The sequence below is a fragment of the Leuresthes tenuis genome, unplaced genomic scaffold, assembly GCF_036924035.1.
Source record: "Leuresthes tenuis unplaced genomic scaffold, fLeuTen1.0.hap1 SCAF_5, whole genome shotgun sequence".
Lineage (NCBI taxonomy): Eukaryota > Metazoa > Chordata > Actinopteri > Atheriniformes > Atherinopsidae > Leuresthes > Leuresthes tenuis.
The window spans coordinates 4282961-4305848 of record NW_027325359.1 but is presented as its reverse complement, the minus strand read 5'-3'; the positions used below and the strand labels follow the sequence as shown (position 1 = coordinate 4305848).

The 22888-nt window shown below is 39.2% G+C and overlaps 3 protein-coding genes across 3 annotated transcripts; 2 read left to right on the top strand and 1 right to left on the bottom strand.

Moving 5' to 3' along the window:
- Positions 1 to 465: 465 nt before the first annotated feature.
- Positions 466 to 1409, top strand: LOC140306512 (tumor susceptibility gene 101 protein). Its single transcript, XM_072385123.1, has 5 exons — positions 466 to 519; positions 654 to 738; positions 840 to 905; positions 1023 to 1186; positions 1302 to 1409. Exons 1-5 carry the CDS (start codon positions 466 to 468, stop codon positions 1407 to 1409), a joined length of 477 nt encoding a protein of 158 aa, XP_072241224.1.
- Positions 1410 to 2889: 1480 nt separating this feature from the next.
- On the top strand, positions 2890 to 12231 carry tsg101a (tumor susceptibility 101a). The gene is made up of 10 exons (XM_072385543.1): positions 2890 to 3288; positions 4303 to 4390; positions 4487 to 4552; positions 5225 to 5388; positions 5848 to 5974; positions 6738 to 6795; positions 7761 to 7855; positions 10177 to 10379; positions 10468 to 10707; positions 10793 to 12231. Exons 1-10 carry the CDS (start codon positions 3247 to 3249, stop codon positions 10880 to 10882), a joined length of 1173 nt encoding a protein of 390 aa, XP_072241644.1. The 5' UTR covers positions 2890 to 3246; the 3' UTR covers positions 10883 to 12231.
- Positions 12232 to 13230: 999 nt separating this feature from the next.
- ldha (lactate dehydrogenase A4) lies at positions 13231 to 19214 on the bottom strand. The gene is made up of 8 exons (XM_072385528.1): positions 19105 to 19214; positions 17219 to 17344; positions 16500 to 16617; positions 16245 to 16418; positions 15975 to 16148; positions 15689 to 15806; positions 14514 to 14637; positions 13231 to 14407 (listed from the first exon to the last, which is right to left on the bottom strand). The coding sequence occupies exons 2-8, from the start codon at positions 17342 to 17344 to the stop codon at positions 14243 to 14245; spliced, it is 999 nt and encodes a 332-aa protein (XP_072241629.1). The 5' UTR covers positions 19105 to 19214; the 3' UTR covers positions 13231 to 14242.
- Positions 19215 to 22888: the final 3674 nt, after the last annotated feature.

Here is a 22888-nt window from a genome sequence, read left to right as displayed (position 1 = left end):
TGTAAAGACACTTTCTTTTTCAGAGCAGCCTTTGTGGAAACTCTGCATCTTATTGCTGATAGTAATTGTGAGGATTTTGTTGGTATTGTATGGAAATCGATGTGTTAGCACTGATGAGTGATTGGTGAAATGATTTTGATGAATGGTTTGAAATCATTTACAGTACTTTACACATATGATTATAGGTACAGGTATAGACATATTTCCGACTATAACAGATGTTAGATTTTAATATTGATCCTGTTCCAAGAGATGAAACATGTTCTGGTGTTGTTTGTTCAAACAGTGTAGGTAGTGTTTTTCTAGGGCAAGTCATTTGCATATCCGTGGGGCTGTTCTCTTCCTGGCTGTCAAGGGTTATAAAAGACAAAGATCCTACTTAAGTTAAGACAGATCGAAAGTTGAGAGTGGTGGGTGTTGCTGGTAGAAGAAAAAAGCAGATATCCTTCTTTCCTTTTTTGAGTCATGTCATCAGTCATGTCATTTCGTAAAGGCTCGATACACAAAAGGATTCCTAAGGTAAGGACAATCATCAATAAGGTTTCTATTCTCGCTAAATCTAACAAAGACAAAGTACAACAATAACCGATGGCTGTAAAACTGAATGTGAATATTGTTTTAAAGTCTTTTTTCTTGTTTTATGTATTTTGCAGAAATATCTTCGCAAACATGTGGCCCATGAAATTCAGGTTGCAATAACTTACTTCAAGAACCTTGTGCCCGTGATGGATAGATTTGGTAAGTGTAAAAAAACAACAAAAAAAAACGTATATTAAACATCAGAAAAATTTCAATTTCAGTGATAAATGTATTGATGTTTTCTTTTTTTCCTTTTTAAGTTTACAATGATGGAACCAGAAAGGACATGGTGTGTCTTACTGGAACTGTACCTGTCCTGATTTCAGGTAGCAGCGAGTTTGCATTTTGTCCTGTGTAATTACAATTATTCCAAATGAATGTAAATGTAAAAGCAATACAGCTTTGAATCTTCATTTAATATTTTTCCTCTTTCGTTATATAAGACAAGACGTACAACATACCCATAAACCTTTGGATTGAGGAAAACTACCCCCAAGTGGCTCCCATCTGTTTTCTAAAACCCACACGTGAGATGATGATCGTCAGAGGAAAGTACGTGTCGAGCAACGGTGAAATCCAGATGCCTTACTTGGAACAGTGGAACAATGTGAGAACTGAAACGATATCTTCTTGATTCTTCATTTAACAACTCCACGTTTAAAGAAACAAATAATGGCAAAGAGCCACATTGCATTTCTGAGACTTTTTGTTTCCATTATCAGGGTGAGTGTGACCTGGTGAGCCTGCTGCAGGTGATGGTTGCCATGTTTGGAGAGTTCCCTCCTGTGTGTATGCAGCCGTATCCAGTTTATGAAAAGTCATGTAAGTAATCCTCTGGCAAGCAGAAAATAAGCCTGAACATTGTTTGGAAACAATATGGCCTGGGTACATGCTGATGCTGATAAACCATGTTTAGACCTCACCTGAGGAGCGTGACCACATTTATCACGACATCATAAAATTAAATTTTTGTTGTTCAATGGAAAATATTTTGTTTTCCTTTAGGTTCGCGAGAGCTCCACAGACAGGCAGATGGGAGTTTATTTCTGTCTTTAACCAGCGAGGATGGTCAACCTTTCCAACAAGAAAACGAAACCAATTGTTGACCTGTTTTGTCAAATCTGAGAATAATTTGTGTAAAGGTTGCTTGAATGTTGTCATTTTTTTATCGTGTCTGTTGGTGATATCTGCTGAATGTGCAGCTCATCGATTGATGCACAAAAAGGGCAGCATACTGTACATAGATTTTTGTTTATTTTCAAGATTTCAAGCAGCACCAATTGAAAGCATTTTTGTTGAGTGTTGGTGGAAATGAACTGAATTTCACTTTTTAAAAAAGTATATCGGCCACCTCAAACTCCCTTTTGTTAACTGTTTTGAATTGCTTGATAAACCGGTCATAAAACGGCTCACACAGGTCAGTTTTGTGCAATGATCATTAAAGTCATTTGGACTTTTGAACGAAATATATGGCGAGGTGGAGCCCTAAAAAACATTATAACCTAGTTAATCACAAAACTTGCTCTTGCAACAGCCATTTTTACAGGATTGTTCAGCAGAGTAGGCCAATCGTTTCTACAATGTGTAAGTTGCTTTATAAAAAATGTATTGTCATTTTTAACCACAAATTTTGAAACACAAAATAAAGATGAAGTTAAACATATTGACAGCATGACAAGCCTGCTTGTGGAAACAATACTGTGTTTCAAATGTTTTGTTTTACTGGAAATAAAGACTTTTTTAAAAATCAAATCCTTGCTGATTATTGTCAGAACCATTGATTTGTAAGATTTAGTAGGTTAAACCTGTATTTTTCCCTCAGATATCATAGCTGGAAATAGACACTGGATATACCTTCATGCATATACCTGTTAGTGCCATTTGTGTTGTCTCAGTGTTTGATTTATAATTTATTGCTTTTTTTTTAAATGGCAAACATTTATCACCAAATTTCACTCACAAAATACAATGAGACTAATTAGAACATTAACAGGAACAAATAAATACAGCATAATATAAAATGTCAACAAACAGAATTCAGTGATACAGTGTTTATGAGGAATTTGTCTCTGATTACCAGATAAGATACCATGATAGTTTTTGTGTATTCTCAATAAAGAACTTGCTGACAAAGAGGGAAGTCCCCGTCTGTAGCATGTGTCACTGTAGGTACAGTCTATGTTAAAATGTAGAAGTTTGTAATCAAACAAAATAAAATTAAACTTTACAATCACTGGCGCTCGGACCCCACCTTAGCGGCTGTAAAATATAATATACGCACGAGCACAGCAACGTGAACTCAAGACCGGAAGCAGTCAACAGCGCTGCCGGAAATTGCTCTTGTTGCCTGTCGGATATATTTATTTTTGGCCTCTTCTTAGAACCCGGAATTACCTGTGCTTATCCGTTTATGTTGTTCATTCGTTTGCCGAATATTGAGGTGTATATCATATGTATTAGTGATACTGTACTGAGAGGTTTGTAAAATAAACAGATTTTGTGTTTACTGGTGTGCCCAAGGCTGGGCTATCGTTAGCCTAGCTTTTGCTAAAGTCCTGCTAGTTAGCGGCGTCAGCTTGTGTTAGCTCTCACGGTAGCTGGCTTAAAAGTCAGCTGTTCAGTCACTTCATTAATTTATAAGAGTGTTTAAAAGACACTTCGAGAAACATGGCAGTTGTCAACGAAGGAGGACTTAAGAAAATGCTGAAGGTAGGTTTGCGAGTTAATTCCCATGGGTAATGGTACAACGTTAGCAAATGTTACCGATATGACTGTGATCTAATGTAAATTGTCAAGTTAACATTTCCTGAAAAATATAGTCTAAGAAAAGTCATTTTTCTCTTCTTTTTTTACTTTTTGATATGTTTTGTGTTAAACATTTTATTCTGCTGTACCGACTCCCTGTTGTGATATATTTAGTTGAGTAACCACCTACTAATTTTTCACTTTACAGTACAATGTAGCATAGCCGCTTGGCTGACGTCACTAAACTAAACACGATTTACCTGTTTGGGACACACATTTTCAATGGCTTGTTTTAAGATTCCACATGTTATTGAGCTTTTTTTTCCTAAATCTGTGGAATGACATATGTTTGATTAATATCTTTTCTAAAGGAAATGCCACTTTTGATTACTTGCAACTAAATATACATCCGCATGGTAGACCTATAGATGGTTGCTTATCTTTTACCAATGCAGGTTGGTAAAATTAGTTAGCCATTTTGACCATGCAAATATTAACAATACACATAATGCATGAGTGGGATTTATTATGAAACATATACGTGTAGTGTACTTCACAGTTGATTGCAATTTTAAGATAAAAGTTTGAATTCTTTCAAAAGATATTTTAACGATACCACGTCTTGTTTTGTGTCAAATGAAAAACAAACAGTCTTTCTTCGGTTTTTGTTGCAAGCTTGAGTTAGACTTGTATAAACCAGGCTTCTTTGCGATCCATCAGGTTGCAGGCATGAGTTTTGATATTGGTTGTGGAGCTACATTTCATAGTCAAAAGATCTATTTTCTTTAGTTTTGTAATTCTATCTGAGGAGATCTCACGTGAACACATTTTACCTGTCTGAAATGCAACCTAAGCCTGGTTAGTTTTGTTGAAAAATGTGTGTCGGTTCCATCCAGAAGCATTTTATTTGGTGTCAGCCACTGTGTCTGGTTTTGACTAAGCTAACTTTCTACATATTTGTTTTTCCTCTCTATCCAGCAATACAAATACAAAGAAATGACCGTTCGCGAGATAACCAACGTCATCTCCCAGTATAAGGACTTGAAGCCAGTTATGGATGCTTACGGTAAATTTTATAATACTAATGTCCCATTTTGGGACTGTTATGTCTATGTTATACATTGCATGCTCATGGAATGGCATACATCTGCCTGTGTTTCAGTGTTTAATGATGGTTCTACAAGAGACCTGATGAGCTTGACGGGGACTGTCCCTGTGAGCTACAGAGGTAAAGATTTTTTTCTTTTACACTCTTTTATTAACTTTATCCATTATTTCTGTATAAAAGATTTTTCACACAGTTATCTCCTCCAATATGTTATAGAGTGCTAAGTGTCAGTTTCTAGTACTAGTGTATTGTTTTTATTATGTTGCCACTCTGGCCATCTCTTGCACTTTAAAAAAAATATATTTTTACAGTCTCATTTAGAGTAACCACGAGCAAATCCCTTCACATCAGCAGATGGTGGGAGGAAAAGTCTTACTGAACCACGTCATTTGATGTGACCATTTTCACACTATTCAGCCATGCCACAGCTTGCAGTCAGATAATCAAACCTCTCCTTCCAGACCTAAACCAGAACTTGTAAACAGCAGGGTTTAGTCAACTCACAAAAGGCTGTATTCACAGTAAAACAAGGGTGCAGGATTGTTTATACTCAGTTTTTCATGAAGATCAAGAGGTTTAGAATAACATTGTGTCAGCAGGGAAAAAAAGAAAAAAAAAGAAAAGAGTATTCCCAGTTAGCAAAATGAAACAAACCATGCTTAATGAAGCAATTAAGCAGGTAGGACATGTTAATTCAAACTATTTAACTTTCTTTTATTGGATGGAGGATATTGTTGTGGCTTTAAACAGTCATTCTGAACTACTTTGCATGTGTGTGTTGCTTTCCTGTAGGCAATGTCTACAACATCCCAGTGTGTTTGTGGCTGCTCGACACGTATCCCTACAATCCTCCCATATGTTTTGTGAAACCCACCAGCGCCATGATGATCAAAACTGGCAAGCACATTGATGCGAATGGCAAAATCTACCTGCCTTATCTACATGAGTGGAAGCATGTAATTTGATTTATCTATTTTTTTTTAAATTCTTCATTCTTTTTAGTTTTTTGGTCAATATGATTCAACTCAATATTAATTGTTGTCATTTTGGGAAGTATGTGAACTCGTCCTGGGTGAGCTGATAACATTGAGATCCAATCACTCTGACCACTTTCTTGGATGCACACGATATTCACAATCTCTAAACAGTCTTAATTGCAAATGTGTCCTGGGCTGCATCGAAGGACCACTTATTGATCTGATATGTAGGGTTTCCATTAGTCCATTAAAAAAAATGCCACCAGGCTCAATGCTAGTGGATCTCTGAAAAAGGAAAAGCCCACAAAAAGGACGATTACTGTCTGTCTGGCACCTGACCTAGATTTAGTTGTTCATGCAGTCTGTGTTTTCTTTGTGATCACATATTTGTCAGTACAAAATATTTGTAAAACTTATACTGCACTGTATGTATTGCAGCCTCAGTCAGACCTCTATGGCCTGATTCAGGTGATGATTGTTGTGTTTGGAGAGGAGCCTCCAGTGTTTTCCCGCCCCACCACACAAGCTCCCTACCAAGCCTTCCAAGCAGCTGGACCCCCTAATTGTGAGTGAGATACATTTTTTCTTACCAGTATGAAGGATTCATACCCGTCAGCATGCTCAAATGTTTTTTCTGATATTTTAGCCAATGTTAGCAAGTACTATCCCATTGATCAGAACAAATACTGGAAATGGATTGGATTACCAGTTACCACTCTTTAGGACGACAAGGTGCAGCCTTCAAATGTTCACAAATAATAAATTAATTAAAACAAATTCTAATTTTAGTAATTTTTCTTTAAATTTATTTTAAAAGTAAGCTTTTCAAAGATGTTGACGTGCGACGGAGTGATGACCGCTTTGTCAAAGGAACATCTATAGATGTCTTTTAATTTCTGTTGTCTTACTGGGAAAAAATCTTTGACTGGCAATTAAAATGTTGGAAGTACAGCAGAAAAAAACAGTGATACATGTTCTTCTGCTCATGCATTTACTTTTTAAAAAAGAGTAAAAATCATCCATTTGTCAGGGAATGTGTTGTTTTCATACAATAGCCATAGTTTTGCTGGTTTCATGTCAGAATCTCACAAAAAAAATCTTCATTATGTTATATCTATGGAAATTTTAGATTTTTGCCTTTACATGCAAAGAAAAGCTGTTTTTAGTGATGCATGTATTTCCTCCAGCACCAGATGGAGCTCAAATGTCACAACCGCACAACATCAACACTTAAAAGAAATCTGCCTGTGTCAGAATACATGAGACAAAGAGTATGTTTTCACCCTTCTCCTCGAATCTTATTGTTTTCTAATCCGTCTCTGCCTTAGCTTCCTACATGCCTGGCATGCCTGTGGTCTCACCTTATGGCCCAAACCCCAACCCTGGGTAAGATGTTTTCTTGTACTTCTCAGCACTGTCCCCCAGGCAGCTCATAAATGGTTAATTTCTCAGCAACCACACCGCTGTAAATCCAAGAATTTATCTGACAACAAGCATAATTTATTACGGATTTTTAGATTTAAGTCTTCCGAATTGAACGAGACACCTTTTTAAATTGATGGATGTCACAAAAAGGATTTGCCCTGTTGATTTATTTATTTTTTTTATTTAATTTCTAACAAGTGATTGATCTCTTCTCATAAATCTGAAATAGCTGTCAACAGTCAGAAATCTTACATTCTTGACATATTCTTTAAAAGTAAGTGCTAAAAAAAATGAATGAATTATGAATTACATATGGACAAAAATCTCAGTATTAAGAGTTGGAATATTGATCCGGAGCGATGTAAAATAAAAAGTGCTACTGGAGATGTCATGTACACTGATTTGAGGATTTATCTTTATTTTTTCATGTAAGAGAAAATAAGACTTTTAAAGACCAAATCTGTGAGTTTTACTACATGTTTACTATTTCTAATTATTATATTATACTATTATAACCTATTGCCATGACCGATTCCTTGTTAATTACTCGCATGAAGACAATTAATTTATTTTTTTTATTCCAAGTTTGTTCTAATGTGTTTCGAGTATTCACTTTGGGCGTTGTGCATTTTAACGTGACCAAATTGTAATAAAATCAACAGCTACATGTGAGTTTTTTGGATGTTTCTTTGAAAAAGTCTGAAAGAAAGCTGATTTGCCCAAAATTCCATTCGACGTATTTGTCTTGTTCCACATAGAGTTGCCAACAAAATGATCTAATCCCCACTGTGTTTGGAATCCAATGTAATGATTTTTTAAAAAAAAAATTTTGCTTGCAACTTTAGGTGTAAATAATTTGTAGTAGGAAATGTAACACATGTAGGTAATTTAACTAAGACACCTAACTGTTGATAATCCCTACTCAGAGGTTACCCAGCTTACCAGTACCCAGGGGGAAACTCTTACCCACCCACTCCTGGACCTGCACACTACCCCACCCAGACCCCGGTCTCCACTGTGGGTATGTATTATATTTGTATTTGGTACTTCAATTTTCCTAATATATGGAATTTAGCACATTTTCCAAGGTCTTTATTCATGTCGAAGGGAAGGGAAAGCAAAACGCAAACATGTTCACTGAAGCAGAGATTGTCTGAACCTCCCTTTATAAAGTATTTTATTTCTTTATATGAAATGCAACATTTCAAATGACACGAAAGCTTAATTTCTCCAGATAAAACTATAACCCTTGGTGGCCTTTAGTTAAGCCTGAATGAAGACACTTGACCTTTTTACTCAAACTCACTCCCCCTCTTGAGTGACCTCAGTGGAACGCTGAGCCACCAGTGAAAGGCCATTACTGTAACTAGAGTGGGGGGTATTAAAGGCCAGAGGATAGAATGGACCTTCCCTACCCCCCACAAACTGTCTAAGACGCTCTCTGTGCTGTAGTTAAGACGGGGACAGTAACTGCACATAAAGACAGACCTGCAGTGAGAAGCTGGTCCTTGACCAGCATGCAGAAGGAGCTTTAGTTGACTCCTATTTTTAGTAAAGAGAAGAAATGGGTTTGCCTGTGGGCTGTATCAACTCTGACATTTGTGGTGCTGACTTCAGACGGTACAAAAAGTATTCTTGACTCTTAAGAAATCTGTAAGTGCATTTACACTTGCATAACCTTAAAGTTGTCATTAACTTCGAACAGTTTCATTCAAAGGAATAAAATATATATAATGTATAAAAAAAACAACTTAAAAACTCAATTTTAAAATGATATCAGTGAAATGTATTTAATGTCAAAGTCAAACTTATTTATAGCACATTTCATGTAGAAAACATTTCAAAGTGCTTTACATAAAATAAAGGCATTGCAGCGGGGAGCGGAAGAAGCATTAAAAATATATTAAAGAATATAAAGAAATAAAATGAATAAAAACAAGCAACAGTCTCGATAAGTTAAAAGATAGCGTGCAGATTTCATGTATAGACACATGAGAAAATAAATGTTTTTAACCTGGATTTAAAAATGTCTACATTTGGTGACAGTTTAATCTCCACTGGCAGTTTGTTCCACTTGTTTGCAGCATAACAGCTAAATGCTGCTTCTTCGTGTTTAGTCTGGACTCTGGACTGGACCAGCTAGCTGAGTCCTTGGATCTAAGAGCTCTGCTGGGTTTATATTCTCTGAACATATCACACATGTATTTTGGGCCTAAACCGTTCTGGGATTCGTAAACCATCAGCAGGCTTTTAAAATCTATTCTGTGACTGACTGAAACTACAGTTTGCTACCAAACAGAATGATCTCAGTTTTGTCTTCATTTAATTGTAATGTGTGTAAAGTGTTTCAGTTTAACACAGTCTGGTAAAATACTTCCAGAGAATTCAAAGTTTACAAAAGTATGTTGACTGTTGAATAATTTGATTTAGCTTTTGTAGGCATTTCAACTTCTCATGAGAAAACAGTAAAATTCTTAAGATGTTTTCACAACAATGTAAAATTACTATAACTAATGTTAGTGGAGTGTAAAAACCTAGATATATATAATATATAGTATAGAAGCTTCCATAACAAAAGGCCATATCATGCAGAGTCATTCGTAATTATCAGATTTGATTCTGTTGAGAACTGATGGAACATTTTTTTTTTTTTGTATTAATCAATTTCGCCATTTTTAAAAATGTAATTTTTCATTACTTTGAGAGTTTTGAAGGATGACCAGGTTACTGAGATTATTAATGTACATTATGTATGTGTTTTGGCGTTTATGTCTCCTTCTCCATCTGTGATAAGAGAAAATATTGTGCGCGTTTATATGCCAAATTATTCAGTGGCCTGTCAAGAGGTGTGAATTTGTAACCATCATTTACTAATTTTTACTATATTGAACAGCTATGTGGTAAAAAAAAAAACAAGAATACCTCTGTATTTTCTGACGGACTGGCAGTATCTGGTATAAAGGGGTATTTTCTGTAAATATTTATCTGCTTTAATCTGCTTTATTTGTGTCACCAGTTACCATCTGTTGCGTTTGTCACTGGTAACTCTCTCTCTCTCTCTCTCTCTCTCTCTATGTTCTTATTTACTTTTTAACACAATGAATCAGAGATGTCAACTGAAATAACACCTGCTAAAGCATCACTAGAGAACTTGGCACATTTTATGGCCTTTGGCTCCCCGTGCAGTTGTTGGATGTGACAGCACTATCATATGAAACAAACCTCCATCTGAGGCTTACAAAAAAAGATCTCACACTCAGAGGCCACCCCAAGAGACAAGAAAGGGAAATGTCACGGAACCTAACGAGAATAAAGCCGCGTATTTGAACTTTTCCTCCAAAGGTCCGAACAGAGATGGCACCATTGGCGAGGACACCATCCGCGCATCTCTGATTTCAGCTGTGAGTGACAAACTTCGCTGGAGGATGAAGGAGGAGATGGACAGAGCTCAGGCTGAGCTGGACGCTCTTAAGCGAACGGAGGAGGATTTGAAAAAGGGACATCAGAAGCTAGAGGAAATGGTCTCAAGGCTTGACCAAGAAGTGGTGAGATACCCTCTACTCTTCAGTATATATCCTCTTTCACGGTTTTTATCCCCATAACACTCCACTGTCGTTGTTTTTCTCCTACCAGGCTGAAGTTGACAGAAACATCGAGCTGCTGAAGAGAAAGGATGAGGAGCTGAGTGAGGCTTTGGAAAAAATGGAGAACCAGTCGGAGAACAATGATATTGATGATGTCATTGTACCTACAGCTCCTCTGTACAAACAGATCTTGAACCTGTACGCTGAAGAAAATGCAATTGAGGACACAATCTTTTATCTGGGAGAAGCCCTCCGCAGAGGTGTCATAGAACTGGAAGTTTTCCTCAAGGTACCCACTAGCAGTTGCATGACAGAAATAACATTCAGTCCTCTGTGGTGTTTGCCTGGTTGACTCGTATTCTCCTCTGTTACAGCATGTACGCCTTCTGTCCAGGAAACAGTTCCAGCTTCGTGCTCTCATGCAGAAAGCCCGCAAGACTGCCGGCCTCAGTGACCTGTACTGACCCACAATCTTATTATTGTGGGAAATATTCATATCTTCACACTCTTACTCTTCTTCCTGCTGTTTACTCCCTTTTTACTGTCCTCTTGTATATCAACCAGCTGCCTCTTTTTTAACAGAAACAACATAGACAAAATACAAAACAGAATTGTGAAATGGCAGGAGAGTGTGGCCTCTGTAGTAATTGCAGTTATTGCTCATTGACAAACAAGTCCCTGACCCCAGGTGACATCATTATGTGTACGCCCCTGTATTCAATGGAAGCCCCCCCCCTTGTGAGTTAGGCACTGTGACATGAAAAGTTGCTTGAAACACATGCCATATTTTTTAAATGTACGTGTAGAGCCGAACGTGTGCACAGTGTATGCAACTTTTGACATGAGTGCTGCTGTATCTGGACTTTGTGCTCAGTTTGTGTGTTGACCTGCATACATCATGCTTCATTTCACAGGTTTGTCAAAGGTCCTGTTAGCAGTCCCTTTGCTGGACAAAGACATTTGGCCAGTAAGCACAAATGATGGAGGATAAGGACAGGGCTTTGCAGTGGGTTCCTTATGTCCCCTCTCTTCATAATGATAAATTAAGGCTCTGAAATGAAAACCCTGAGCAGCTCTTCTAAATATCAGGGGTCCAGTCTCTGGCTTTGTTCAGTATGCGTTGTGGCTCATTTTCAGAAGTAGTCTTGTAGTCACAAGAATCACTTTTTTCACAGTAGAAATGATGACCATCATGGACCTCAAATGCCTCGTCTGGGGTGAGCTACTGAGCTAAAACTTTAACTCTTATACCTCTGACCATCTTTATTACAGATTTTTCCCCTTTGTTGTTCCTCTGTGATGGTATGAGACTGGTCTTTTGATTCTGTGTCAGCTGCTCTGGCTTATCCTTCAGTCGGACTGCATTAGGCAGTCAGCGATGTAAAAAAAGCTGTTTAACTCTGTACAGTGTCTCTATTTAAGGTGGATGGCAGTATTGGTATACTAAATTTGAAGGTATAAGGAAGAATTTGTATTCTTTTTTTGCTTACTTTTCCATTTTCCTTGTGCTGTCCACTCATGCTTGGGCCTGCTGAGAAAGTTAGGTTTTTCATTAATGCAAGGAAAAAAAGTTGTGAATAAAACTGAGGGCTAGAGGATACAAAAAATGTCAAGAACAATTGTACTAATCAGAAAATTAACTTGTATAAAGTTTGTTCTCTTAAGTTAGACTTTTACTAAATGCACTTTGAATTGTATGATAGAATTTTTTTTTTCTTGTTTTCATTTCAACCATAGACCACCTGTTCTTTTATATCTGTAGATTTATGTAAATCTATTCAAAATAAATAATAAAAAAAAAGTCTGATTTTAACCATCCTTTCATTTATATATATACTTTTTTTTCCCTTGTCCTGTCCAGAATTACGGAAGCAGAATTGTAATCTGAATACCTTTTATGCCAAACAGATTTGCTTTGCCAAGGGAAGCTTTATAAATGTAAAGCTCCCCTTGATGCCCACCAACTGCTTATTTATTTATTTTTGTTACAATATTTCACATGTAATAGTGCCGAACTGGACCGGAGGACAGGGAAAGAGGAAGAGCAAAGAAGAAGAAACGGAACGCATCCACCCAGAAGACTGCAGAGGAAACCCCCGGAGCCCCCATAAGCATAGGGCAGAGGCCCCCCGGGAACCAGGGGCAACAGCGCACCGACCCCACCAGGCCCCTGCCGGCCAGACATGGGCCTGACAGGAGCCCGAGTGCCCCCAAACCCCCCGGCAGGGGTCCCACCCAATACCCGAGAGGGCCAAGCGCCCCAGACAGCCACACAGTGGGCCAGCGCCTGCCCCGGCACCCCTGGCCAAGTGCCCTGGGAGTCAAGACGTGCCCACAGGTGGGTGAAGCCCCGAGCAGCGGGGAGAGGCAACTTTAGGCGTAAATAATTTGTAGTAGGAAATGTAACACATTGACCTGTAGGTCATTTAACTAAGACACCTAACTGTTGATGATCCCTATTCAGAGGTTACCCAGCTTACCAGTACCCAGGGGGAAACTCTTACCCACCCACTCCTGGACCTGCACACTACCCCACCCAGACCCCGGTCTCCACAGAGGGTATGTATTATTTTAGTATTTGGTATTTATACTTTATTAGTATTTATATATTTATATTTCCTAATATATGGAATTTAGCACAATTCCAATCTAAATTGGGTTTTCACGGCAGTGAGACTGCAGAAAGCGCTCATTTACAAACCAGCTGTAATAAACAGCATTATGGAATCCAGTGGTTAGAAATGATTTTTTGCAAATGCAAACTAACTTTCATGTTTGGAAGGCAACAAAGTACAAATGGACAGATTCATTACTCTTCTGGCAGGTTTATTTGATGTTAAGGCAAATGAAAATCAATATTCAGCTGCCAGGAAAGGTACAGTTCTTCAGTAAGTGATAAATCCTGATGTTATAGTATTACATAAATATATATTTACTGCATTACCACCAAATGACAGTTTAATTTTTCGTTCAGGTGTCCTTTCTTCTCAGAGTAGAATGGAGTAAGTATTTGTAAAATACAAAATGTTTGGCCTTTTTGGTGCACAAACAACCACCTTCGGACTCTTTATGATGATGCTAGTTGACTATTCTCCACTGGCTCTCTATTTCTCTTTTAGTTACTTTATGGCAATACACAGTGAGTGACCCCATCTGTTCTCACATGCATGACAGTACACTTGTGGTAAGGTTTGATTAAGAAGGCCTCCGTGCAAAGCTTTAAGATGTAACATTGCTTTACTGAGATGATAAGGTATTTCGGTACCACAGGATTTTGGGCCCGGTGATATACAATATTCGGCAGTGTTATAATGACTGTAGGTTGATAGGTAAGCCCTCCTTTTAGAGAATGGAATGTCTCCGTTATAAATATGATAAACAGAGATTGCCAAGTGGGGAAAAAAATCAACTAGTGACAACCATAGAATTAATACAAACTGTACATGGGGTGTACAGACGAAGCAGCAACAGTACACGGTAACATACAACTAACAGACATTACACAGAGAACATACACTGAATATGCAAAGGCCTTCAAATTCTTCTATGGACAGAGGGCACTGAATAAATATCAGCTTTCTCCAGAAAAGGTTGACCTTAGAGGCTAAGGGTAAGAGTTTTTAATAATTCAGTCACAGATGGACGAGGACAGGTGGGAGATGGTAGAGGAAAACGATACCAATGTGTGAACATCAGAGTGTAACATCTTGGCTTTTTAAATTCTTAAGTCTCATTTGCTCATTGCTGTGAGGGACACAGGAGGTAAGGTAAGAGGGAGTCAACCACAGTGTTGTGGGAGCTTGAAGAACTCAAAGGACTGCTCTTCACAGGGTGAGCTCCTTCTGTACGCCCCACAGGGTCTCAGCACTCTTCACCAGCTGCTTCTCCTCTTCAGGCTTCAGTGTCATGTGAATAACATCTGTCAAGCCGCTGTTGCCCAGGACGCAAGGGACGCTCAGGAAGACCTCATCCTTCACTCCATGCATGTCCTATTCCATAAAGGAGAAGAGGACAGTTAGCAGATCTAATAGCAGTTAGCAGTTCTAATACAAGTCCCACACATTGTATTATACTGCCTGTTCACAATCTCCCCACCTTGACAAGAGTGGACACAGGGTGCACTTTGTGGAGGTTCTTCACGATGCTCTCCACAAGGTCAGCCACAGACATACCAATGGCCCAGGAAGTGTATCCCTTCAGCTTGATAACCTCATAAGCTCTGCAGAAAGCATACATCAACATAAAAAGATTAAAGTGAAAACCTTCTGAACTGTCAATTAGCCTGTTTTGCTATTTTACTCTAACATCTCCCATCTTTTTTGTAAGTTGAGGATTCAATGGTCTATCACAAGGACAAAAACGTACATTTGAATTGGACTTGATTATCTGTAAATAATGCCAGATATGCTGTGCTTATTAATCCACAGAAATTAATATGAACTTGATTTCACATAACTAATCCATTTCCAAATCCAGGTATGTTCTTCCAAAAAGGTCCGCTCCTCCTCTGCGACTGCCAGGTGCACCTTTCCTGACATCACTTCATTGTTGAGATATGTTTACCCCTCGTCTTTATCCTGATGATGAAATCTTTTTTCTCACCTGATACCTTAACGTGATAATTCAACTCATTGTGTCATACATGGCTAACCTCTCTAAAGACCTAGCAAGAGCAAGATAAGTCACGTTACCCAGCTGACATACCGATGGTGCAATATCAAGTGCTACAAGGTCAACTTTTACATCATAATGGCAACTTTACGGTACAAAACTCAGTACTGAAGATGAGTTAGTGATCATCATCGACTCAAACAAGTTTATTTTTTGATTAGTCAGACTTAACAGTGCAACACGGCACAACTCAAACATAACTTAATGGAAAGTAATAAAACTGCGCTTCTAATGTAAGTGACAACATTATGATAATGATATTATTGAACGTGCTCTAAAGACACAAGGTTGATACAAAACTAAGAAAAAAATCTATAGTCACAATGATACTCAGCTCCTCAGTAAAGTGCCATGCTCAAAAATGTCAACCTTAAACAAGATCCTGGAACAGTGGAGTGGAAGTGGTTAAAGTTGCTGTGGCTGAAGGCTTTTACTCAAACAATACGTTTAAATTAAACCTTGCATTTATTGGTCCAACTTGAGTGCTGGACAGATGGCAGGTCTGCATATAGCTGATTGCTTTAAAGATTCAGGGAGGCAAGAAAAAACAAAGCAGTTTGGAAAGCGCATTAATGCAATAATAGTAAAACTGTACCCACCCATCAACGACCTTCTTGTGCATTTGCTTCCAGTGCTCACTGTCATCGTCAGCTCCCATCTTTGGGTTGATGCTTTGAAGAGAAACGCCAGCAATATTGACGCCACTCCACACAGCCACTACGAGAAAATGGCAGTGGCAAATTAGTCAATTCTGAGTTGTACATACAAATATGACAAAGTATTCAAATGGTGTCGCAACCGTATTTGAACAACTGGTCACAGACTAGAAAATGTCTACAGAGTAGGGCGAGAAGACATTTTTTATTTTTAGAAAGAGCTGCATACCACTGGAGTCTCCATGCTCTCCGACGATCCAGCCATGGCAGCTGGAAGGGTGGAGGTGGAACTTCTCTCCCATGAGGTGGCGGAAACGGGCACTGTCCAGATTAGTGCCTGAGCCAATGACACGATGACGGGGGAAACCACTCAGTTTCCATGCCACATAGGTCAGAATGTCCACTGGGAGGGCAAAAAATGAAAGGAGAACGTAACGTATACATTGCATAGATCACCTCCATTAACAAGCTGCCTTGCCCCGCCTTCAACCCAACTGACCTGGGTTAGACACCACCAAGAGGATGCAGTTGGGGCTGTACTTGACAATGTTAGGGATGATAAACTTAAAGATGTTAACGTTGCGCTGCACCAGATTAAGGCGGCTCTCGCCCTCCTGCTGGCGGGCACCAGCAGTCACCACCACCACCTTGGAGTTGGCGGTTACGCTGTAGTCTGAAAATTGACACAGTGTTAAGTGTCAATTACATGTTACATGTTTTTGGTTTTTTTTTCCTGATTTTTGTGCATTCTCACCTTTGTCGGCCACAATCTTGTGCGTCTTGAGGAAGAGGGCTCCGTGCTGCAGGTCCATGACCTCACCCTTCAATTTGTCCTCCATCACATCAACCAGGGCCAGCTCATCACACAGGTCCTGATTTTATAGATATAAATCAGTATGTTTCATAGATACAGCTACTTAGAGCCCCAATCAAAAATGGCTTGAAGGTCAAAACCCGCAACAACAGTCATCTACATATTGGCTGTTCAGCAACTTCGTTAAAAACTGAGAATGATAAATTTAGGAAAAAAGTAAGTAGGCCTCCAGTCTTAAAAACTGGAACTTAAACAGGCTGATATAAGGCAAATGTAAACTTTTGAGCCTTTTTTTGTATTATGGCACATGAATGACACTATTGTTTTTACTATGCAAATCTGCAATGTCTAAATCAGGGTTCTTCAACCCAGGTCCTCGGGATCCACTGCCCTGCATGATTTTGACACCTGATTGAAATGATCAGCTCATCATCAAGCTCTGCAGTGGCCTGATGAGGAGCCATTCATTTGAATTGGGTGTGTTGGAGCAGAGAAACATTGAAAACATGCAGGGCAGTGGGTCCTGAGGACCAGGGTTGAAGAACACTGGTCTAAATGACCGAGGTTTATTGGCCCTTTCTTTTTTTTTCTTGGTTTGCTTGCAAGTAATTCTAAACATTTAATTTTTAATGGATCAATTTAAAACCCCTCATACGCACCTTTAGCAGTACGCTGACGGCGGAGGCCATGCCCACCATGCCGACACCGACCACTGTCACCTTGTTCCTGCAGCCAATAGGCTCCTCCTTCATGACATGGCCAATGAGCTTCTCGCGGGTAGACATCTGTAGGAAATACAAACCCAGGGAGATAGAGGAAAGGATAAAGAAATGTAATAATGTGGAAGTTGTAGTGAAGGGGTGGGGAGGTTGAGGGGAAAACGATAACAGCACAGAAACTAGACAAAGGAGAAGTGGAAGGATGACAGTTGAAAAGGATATGGAGCAATGTTGTACTACATATTAAATGAGGCAGAATAGATGTCTCACTACTAACAGGTCACTCAAAGGTGTATGTGACTGCTTTCACATCCAAACTGGGATTTCCTTTATGTCGCACAATGAAAACTGCAGAACTGAAAGTGCACCATTTCCATTACCCCAAAATCCTTTCACAACTCGGGTCTACCCGTCTTTACTCCTGTGGTTCACAGATGTGTCTTCACAGAGCCTTATTTAATCTCCATGGCAAACACTGCCTGGGAATTTACTGCAGCAGAGACTGTCCCCAGCTGACGTCATACACTGCTGTTTGTTTCCTGGTTGGGCAGGCATGGCATCAGCAGCATGAGTAAGCTGGTTCTCCACTGTGATGTGAAGGAGAGCACGTAGTGGAGTGCCTGGCAAGATTACTCTCTTTAGAAGATATTTAAGGTTGTGTTGTGAGGTTAACCATAATAACAGGCTATAGCAAGCTGGGTAGTTATACTTAAAATCCCATTATCCAGTTAACACTCTAAGAGATGAGAAGGAAGCTTACCAGCATTGGACCCTCGGTGTGCCCTTTAGGGATTGTATTTGCCATACTGGGCAAAGGTCTTTATTATTAAAAACGAGCAAAATGAGGATTAGTAGGAGGATTATTAGTATATGTAAAACTTATAAGATATGGCAGTATGTTTTGTAGAAAGCTTTGGATTAGGTGAATTTCTGAGGCTTAACAGGATGGCAGCTGCTACAGACATTTCAACTAATTTGTTCTTGCTTGTCCTGTCATGATTTCCCATCACCAGCAAGTCATTAACTTTGTTCTGAACTCTGATGGAGTGTCATGTATCACAGCTGAGGCTAAGAATCTCCTATTTCACATTGCTGTTCTGCACATGTTGCTCACTTCTGAATTTCAGATTATGACCAGACATAAACATCAGCCAATCCAAACGTTTGTCTTTAAAATAATTTAGATATCTACTTCCTTCCACTATAAATAATCTACATCCTGGAAATTTTTACCATCAGGAAAATGGGCTCTTTTCACGTGTCAATCTATGCTGCCAGCACTTTTCATGCGAAAACAACTCTGGGTTTGGTTTTACGTTGGACAGCGTGTGTAGATGCAGAGTATTTCCTGTCCTTGAGTCATTTATATCCTTCCCTTATCTGGATGCTGGTCCTGACCAGCAGCTGAGGGCGTAACCACTGCGTATATTACAACATCTCTGCTGCAGTCCCTGAGGCCGACTCAAACTAGCATTATCCTTAGGGATAATTGTTTGGATTATCAAATTAATAAATGTGCTGAGTGAAAAAAATCCTAAATCTAGTCGGCATAGTGCTATTTCAACAGTTGAAATAATAGGCGTTACTGCAACAAGTAGAAAACTTACTGTCCAGTTACATTTGCAAGCTTGGCAAAAAGAAAATCATCACTTATGTAATACAACTGGAAAATATGGAAACTGTCAAAACAGTTAACTCACGAAATCTGCCTCGTCTCAATGGAAAAAACGATTAGGGATGTCCAGAGAGGCAATGTGATATTTTCCATAGAGGTTTGGATAAAAACGATAAGATGTGTAACATCTATGCCAGATGGATGATCTTACCTTTAGGGTTGAAGTTGAACAGGTGAAAACACGAAGTGGAATGTCACGGCTCCCCTACTTTTCCGCACAAGTGCAGCTGCTGTGATGGGGTTTCACTCGGTATATAAAGACGTTACGTGCGCGTAACGTCTGTGGGCGTTACACGCGCGCATACTAACGCCGTCGTGGTTATACTGAGGTTGCTGAGCGTGTTGTGTGTCACGTTTGCTTCAGGATGCGGCGCATATCAATAGACAGAGATATCTCACCGAAATCTCGCTTTTGAATTTTTGAAGGCATTTAAGCGCTTCTGAAGGTTTATGTTAACACCATTTGCTGAAATACACTGACACCGTGTGGAGAGGATTAATAAAGGGAAGCATTGTTCATCCGTTTTTGCAGTCGTCTACTAACAACACAAAACGAACAGAATTACTGTGTTCCCACCTATTTTTATTTCTATTTTTTGCACCACAGATTAACAATGATGTCACATCTCACTGCCGTCGGATGAACATCCGCGTGCCACAGATTTTCCACCATGAGTTTATGACTCAGAGTCTAGTATTATGTTGTTTTAAACTTGCTCAGTATCTAATGAGCTTGGTTTTTCTTCACAATAAGAGCAATACACAGTTTAAAAATGGTAGGTCAATTAAGCTTTTGTAATGTAATGTAACATCGAAAGTATTTTTTGCGCCACCTCCTGACAAGTTTCAGTCAGTACATTATAAACTGGGTTACCGAAAATGATCCTTCTATTCCAGTGACACTAAGTTTACTTTCTCGAATTACTCAATCTTTCCAGTGTGACAAAAATCTCTCGTGTTAGACTTAGTCTCGTAAAACTGATTTAACTTACAAAAGGCTTTGTGACTGTATAACAGTTGCAACATCGATTTCTCATTGTTCTGATCCAACTGGCCAACACTCACTGCACAAATCATGCCCTCAAACTGCCCAGTTCCAGATATGGTGTACTGTTGTAGACACCAGAGGTAGCTGCTCATAGATACCAGACATTATTGGATTTTTCAAATATTCCTGTTGCAAAAGAAAAAGGAGCGTGTTTGGTCATGACTCTCTTTTTTTTTTTTTTTTTAAGGATAAAATATACACAAACAAATGAAACCGGCAGCAGTTAGATTAGCTGTTTGTTCAGTTTAATGTCAAACCATTTTGGTAACAGACTAGAAGGAGTTTACATGTTGAATCCCAGCCCAAAGAACTGTTTTGTAGTTACAAAAAGTGTTTAATAAGCAAGGTATATGTGTAAATGTACGTATTTTCTCAGACGGATATTTTTAATTTAACTGGCGCTTGTGTCTGAAGAGGCAACGTTACAAGAGCAAAACACTGCCAGTGGTTGAAAGGCCAAGAGGCCCTTCTTCCCCTTTAAAACATACTCATAACTTGGGCACTTGTTGATCATAGTGTCTAAAACACTAAACAACATGCAGTGTGAAAACACAGTATGTAATAAACATGTGAAATAAATGACCAGACGATGTGGGACAATAACGGGCAGATTATGTGTTTCTGGCACAACTAGGGGCCAGAAAATATTTAACATGCAAAGAAAAGCTTTACTGTTAGACCAAAACTTTTTTCAAATATTGTATTATATCAAGTGTTGCTGGAGTTGTGGTCACTCCAGCTTTTCCACAACATTCAAACTTTGGGCTCTGAGTTCACAATCCTCTATTAGCATCAGTGTAAATTTGGTGTTATGGGATCAGATTCCAAAATTATGTTTTTGGCAATCACGCCAAAGTCTGTTTGATGGATTTCGTCTGAGTCAGCTGTCTTTCGCTGTTTTTCATCAGGTTGCTGTGAGCATCTTCAGATCAAATAGATAAATGAACAGATAAAATTAAGTTATATTATGATATATTGTCTCCTTACCTTCCACCATGTTTCTTTTTGAAAATTTGTCAAACAACATTTTTCTTTTGTCAGGTTTTGCTAGTTAGTAGGAGTGCTGAGAATTTCAGTCACTGTGACATGTTATGGCTTCTTATTTTGTTTGTAAGGATTCCTTTCTACTGTGATGGACTGGTGACCAGTCACGGGTATGCCCTGCCTTCTGCCCAATGATATCTGGGATAGGCCCCAGCTCCCCCGCAACCCTAAATTGGATTAAGCGGGTAAAGAAAATGGATGGATGGATGGATGGATTCCCTTTTATCTTATACATCTGGTAATCATGAACTGACTCAATTCTTGCTCGCCAGCAGGAGGAGCTGTCATAAAAGCAGCTGCAGGCTTTTCACTGGAGTGATCACATTTTTTCTTTAAGTCAAAGAAAGTCGAGCTGTAAAATGAATAGATCACTCATTTTGTCTGACAAAATGTTACATCGGACACAAGACATTGATTGAAATGAACATGAATGGAATTGATTTAGTGGTGTGAAGAATAGGGGGCTGCACGGTGGTGTTGTGGTTAGCACGGTGGTTAATTGGTGTCTCTAAAAATGTCCCTAGGAGTGTGTGTGGTTGTTTGTCTCTGTGTGGCCCTGTGATGGACTGGCGTCCTGTCCAGGGTGTACTCTGCCCTTTGCCCAATGACCACTGGGATATGCTCCAGCCCCAACTGCCCCCCACCCCAACCGACGGATTATGCGGTTATAGAAAATGGATGGAAGTATTCATCCTTATTTTACCAAAACTGAAGACTTGGATACCACCAGTATGGATCAAGATGCATTTTGCTTTTAGACTGGCTTTCTTTAAATAGACTGTTCCTGACATTACAGAAGGCTGTTCTGAATCAGAGGCAACAAAATGATCCCCTAACATCCCTGGGGCTACAGCTCAAATTAAACTGGAGCAGTTTGTTTGCAGCAACATCTATCACTCACCCTGTAACTTGAAAAACAATGAACACGTCTATAAAGTGGGTTTAGGTGCTTCACTGTGTAACTATGACAACAATAGCAAGACTAAAGACAGATTATGTTTAATTAGATGTACTTGTAATGATTTATCTCCTGGAGTTCAGTGTGCTCATTTAGCTGACAGCAATTTATTCCAAACTTTCCCGGGCTCAAAGTAACGTCTCTCTGTCCTTGCCATCAAGTTGCTCGTCTTTATCTCCAGCTTGCAACACTACTTTCAGCAGTCTCTTGAGTGTGCCAGTTCAATCACTGCAAGCCCCCCGGTGGAATACAGAAACACTAGTTTCTCATGTTAGTTTCCCTTCTTACACCACAGGGTCAGCTGCCAACATGCTGTTATTGCACAGGGCATTGGGACTGAGGGGTTTCTGCTGTGGGTGATACCTGTTTCAGGCTGCCACGGTAATAGAGAGGAATCTAATCACCTAGTTGCAGCCTCCTCTTCCTCCTCCAGCATGTGTTTAGAAACAGAACTGAGGAAAAGGAACAAGGCTTCATCAATCATACAAGGTTTCTCCTGGGAACAGCATAATGCTCGAAAAACTCTGTCAGAACAACTCCAGCTCACTGATCTGTCCTCTTTTCACCTCAAATGGACAAAAGGTGAGCCACAAATGTTTTAGCTACAATAATGGTTCATTTTTGCATGTTCCTTTGCTAATCTGTCCACCCCTTTCCTTCAACATACATCAAACCATCTCTCTCCTATTTCCCTTTCTTCTAGCAATCATTTCTCACTATTTCTTTTCTTCATTCCTTTTCTCCAATGTTCTTGTCTTCCAATTTCGCTCCATGCACACCTTCTGCCTGAGACTGATAACATCCCTGATGTAGTTCCTTTATTAGCCACCCACAGGCAGATTAAGCAGAGCAATAATACACCAATCAACAGCAATTATGCACTGA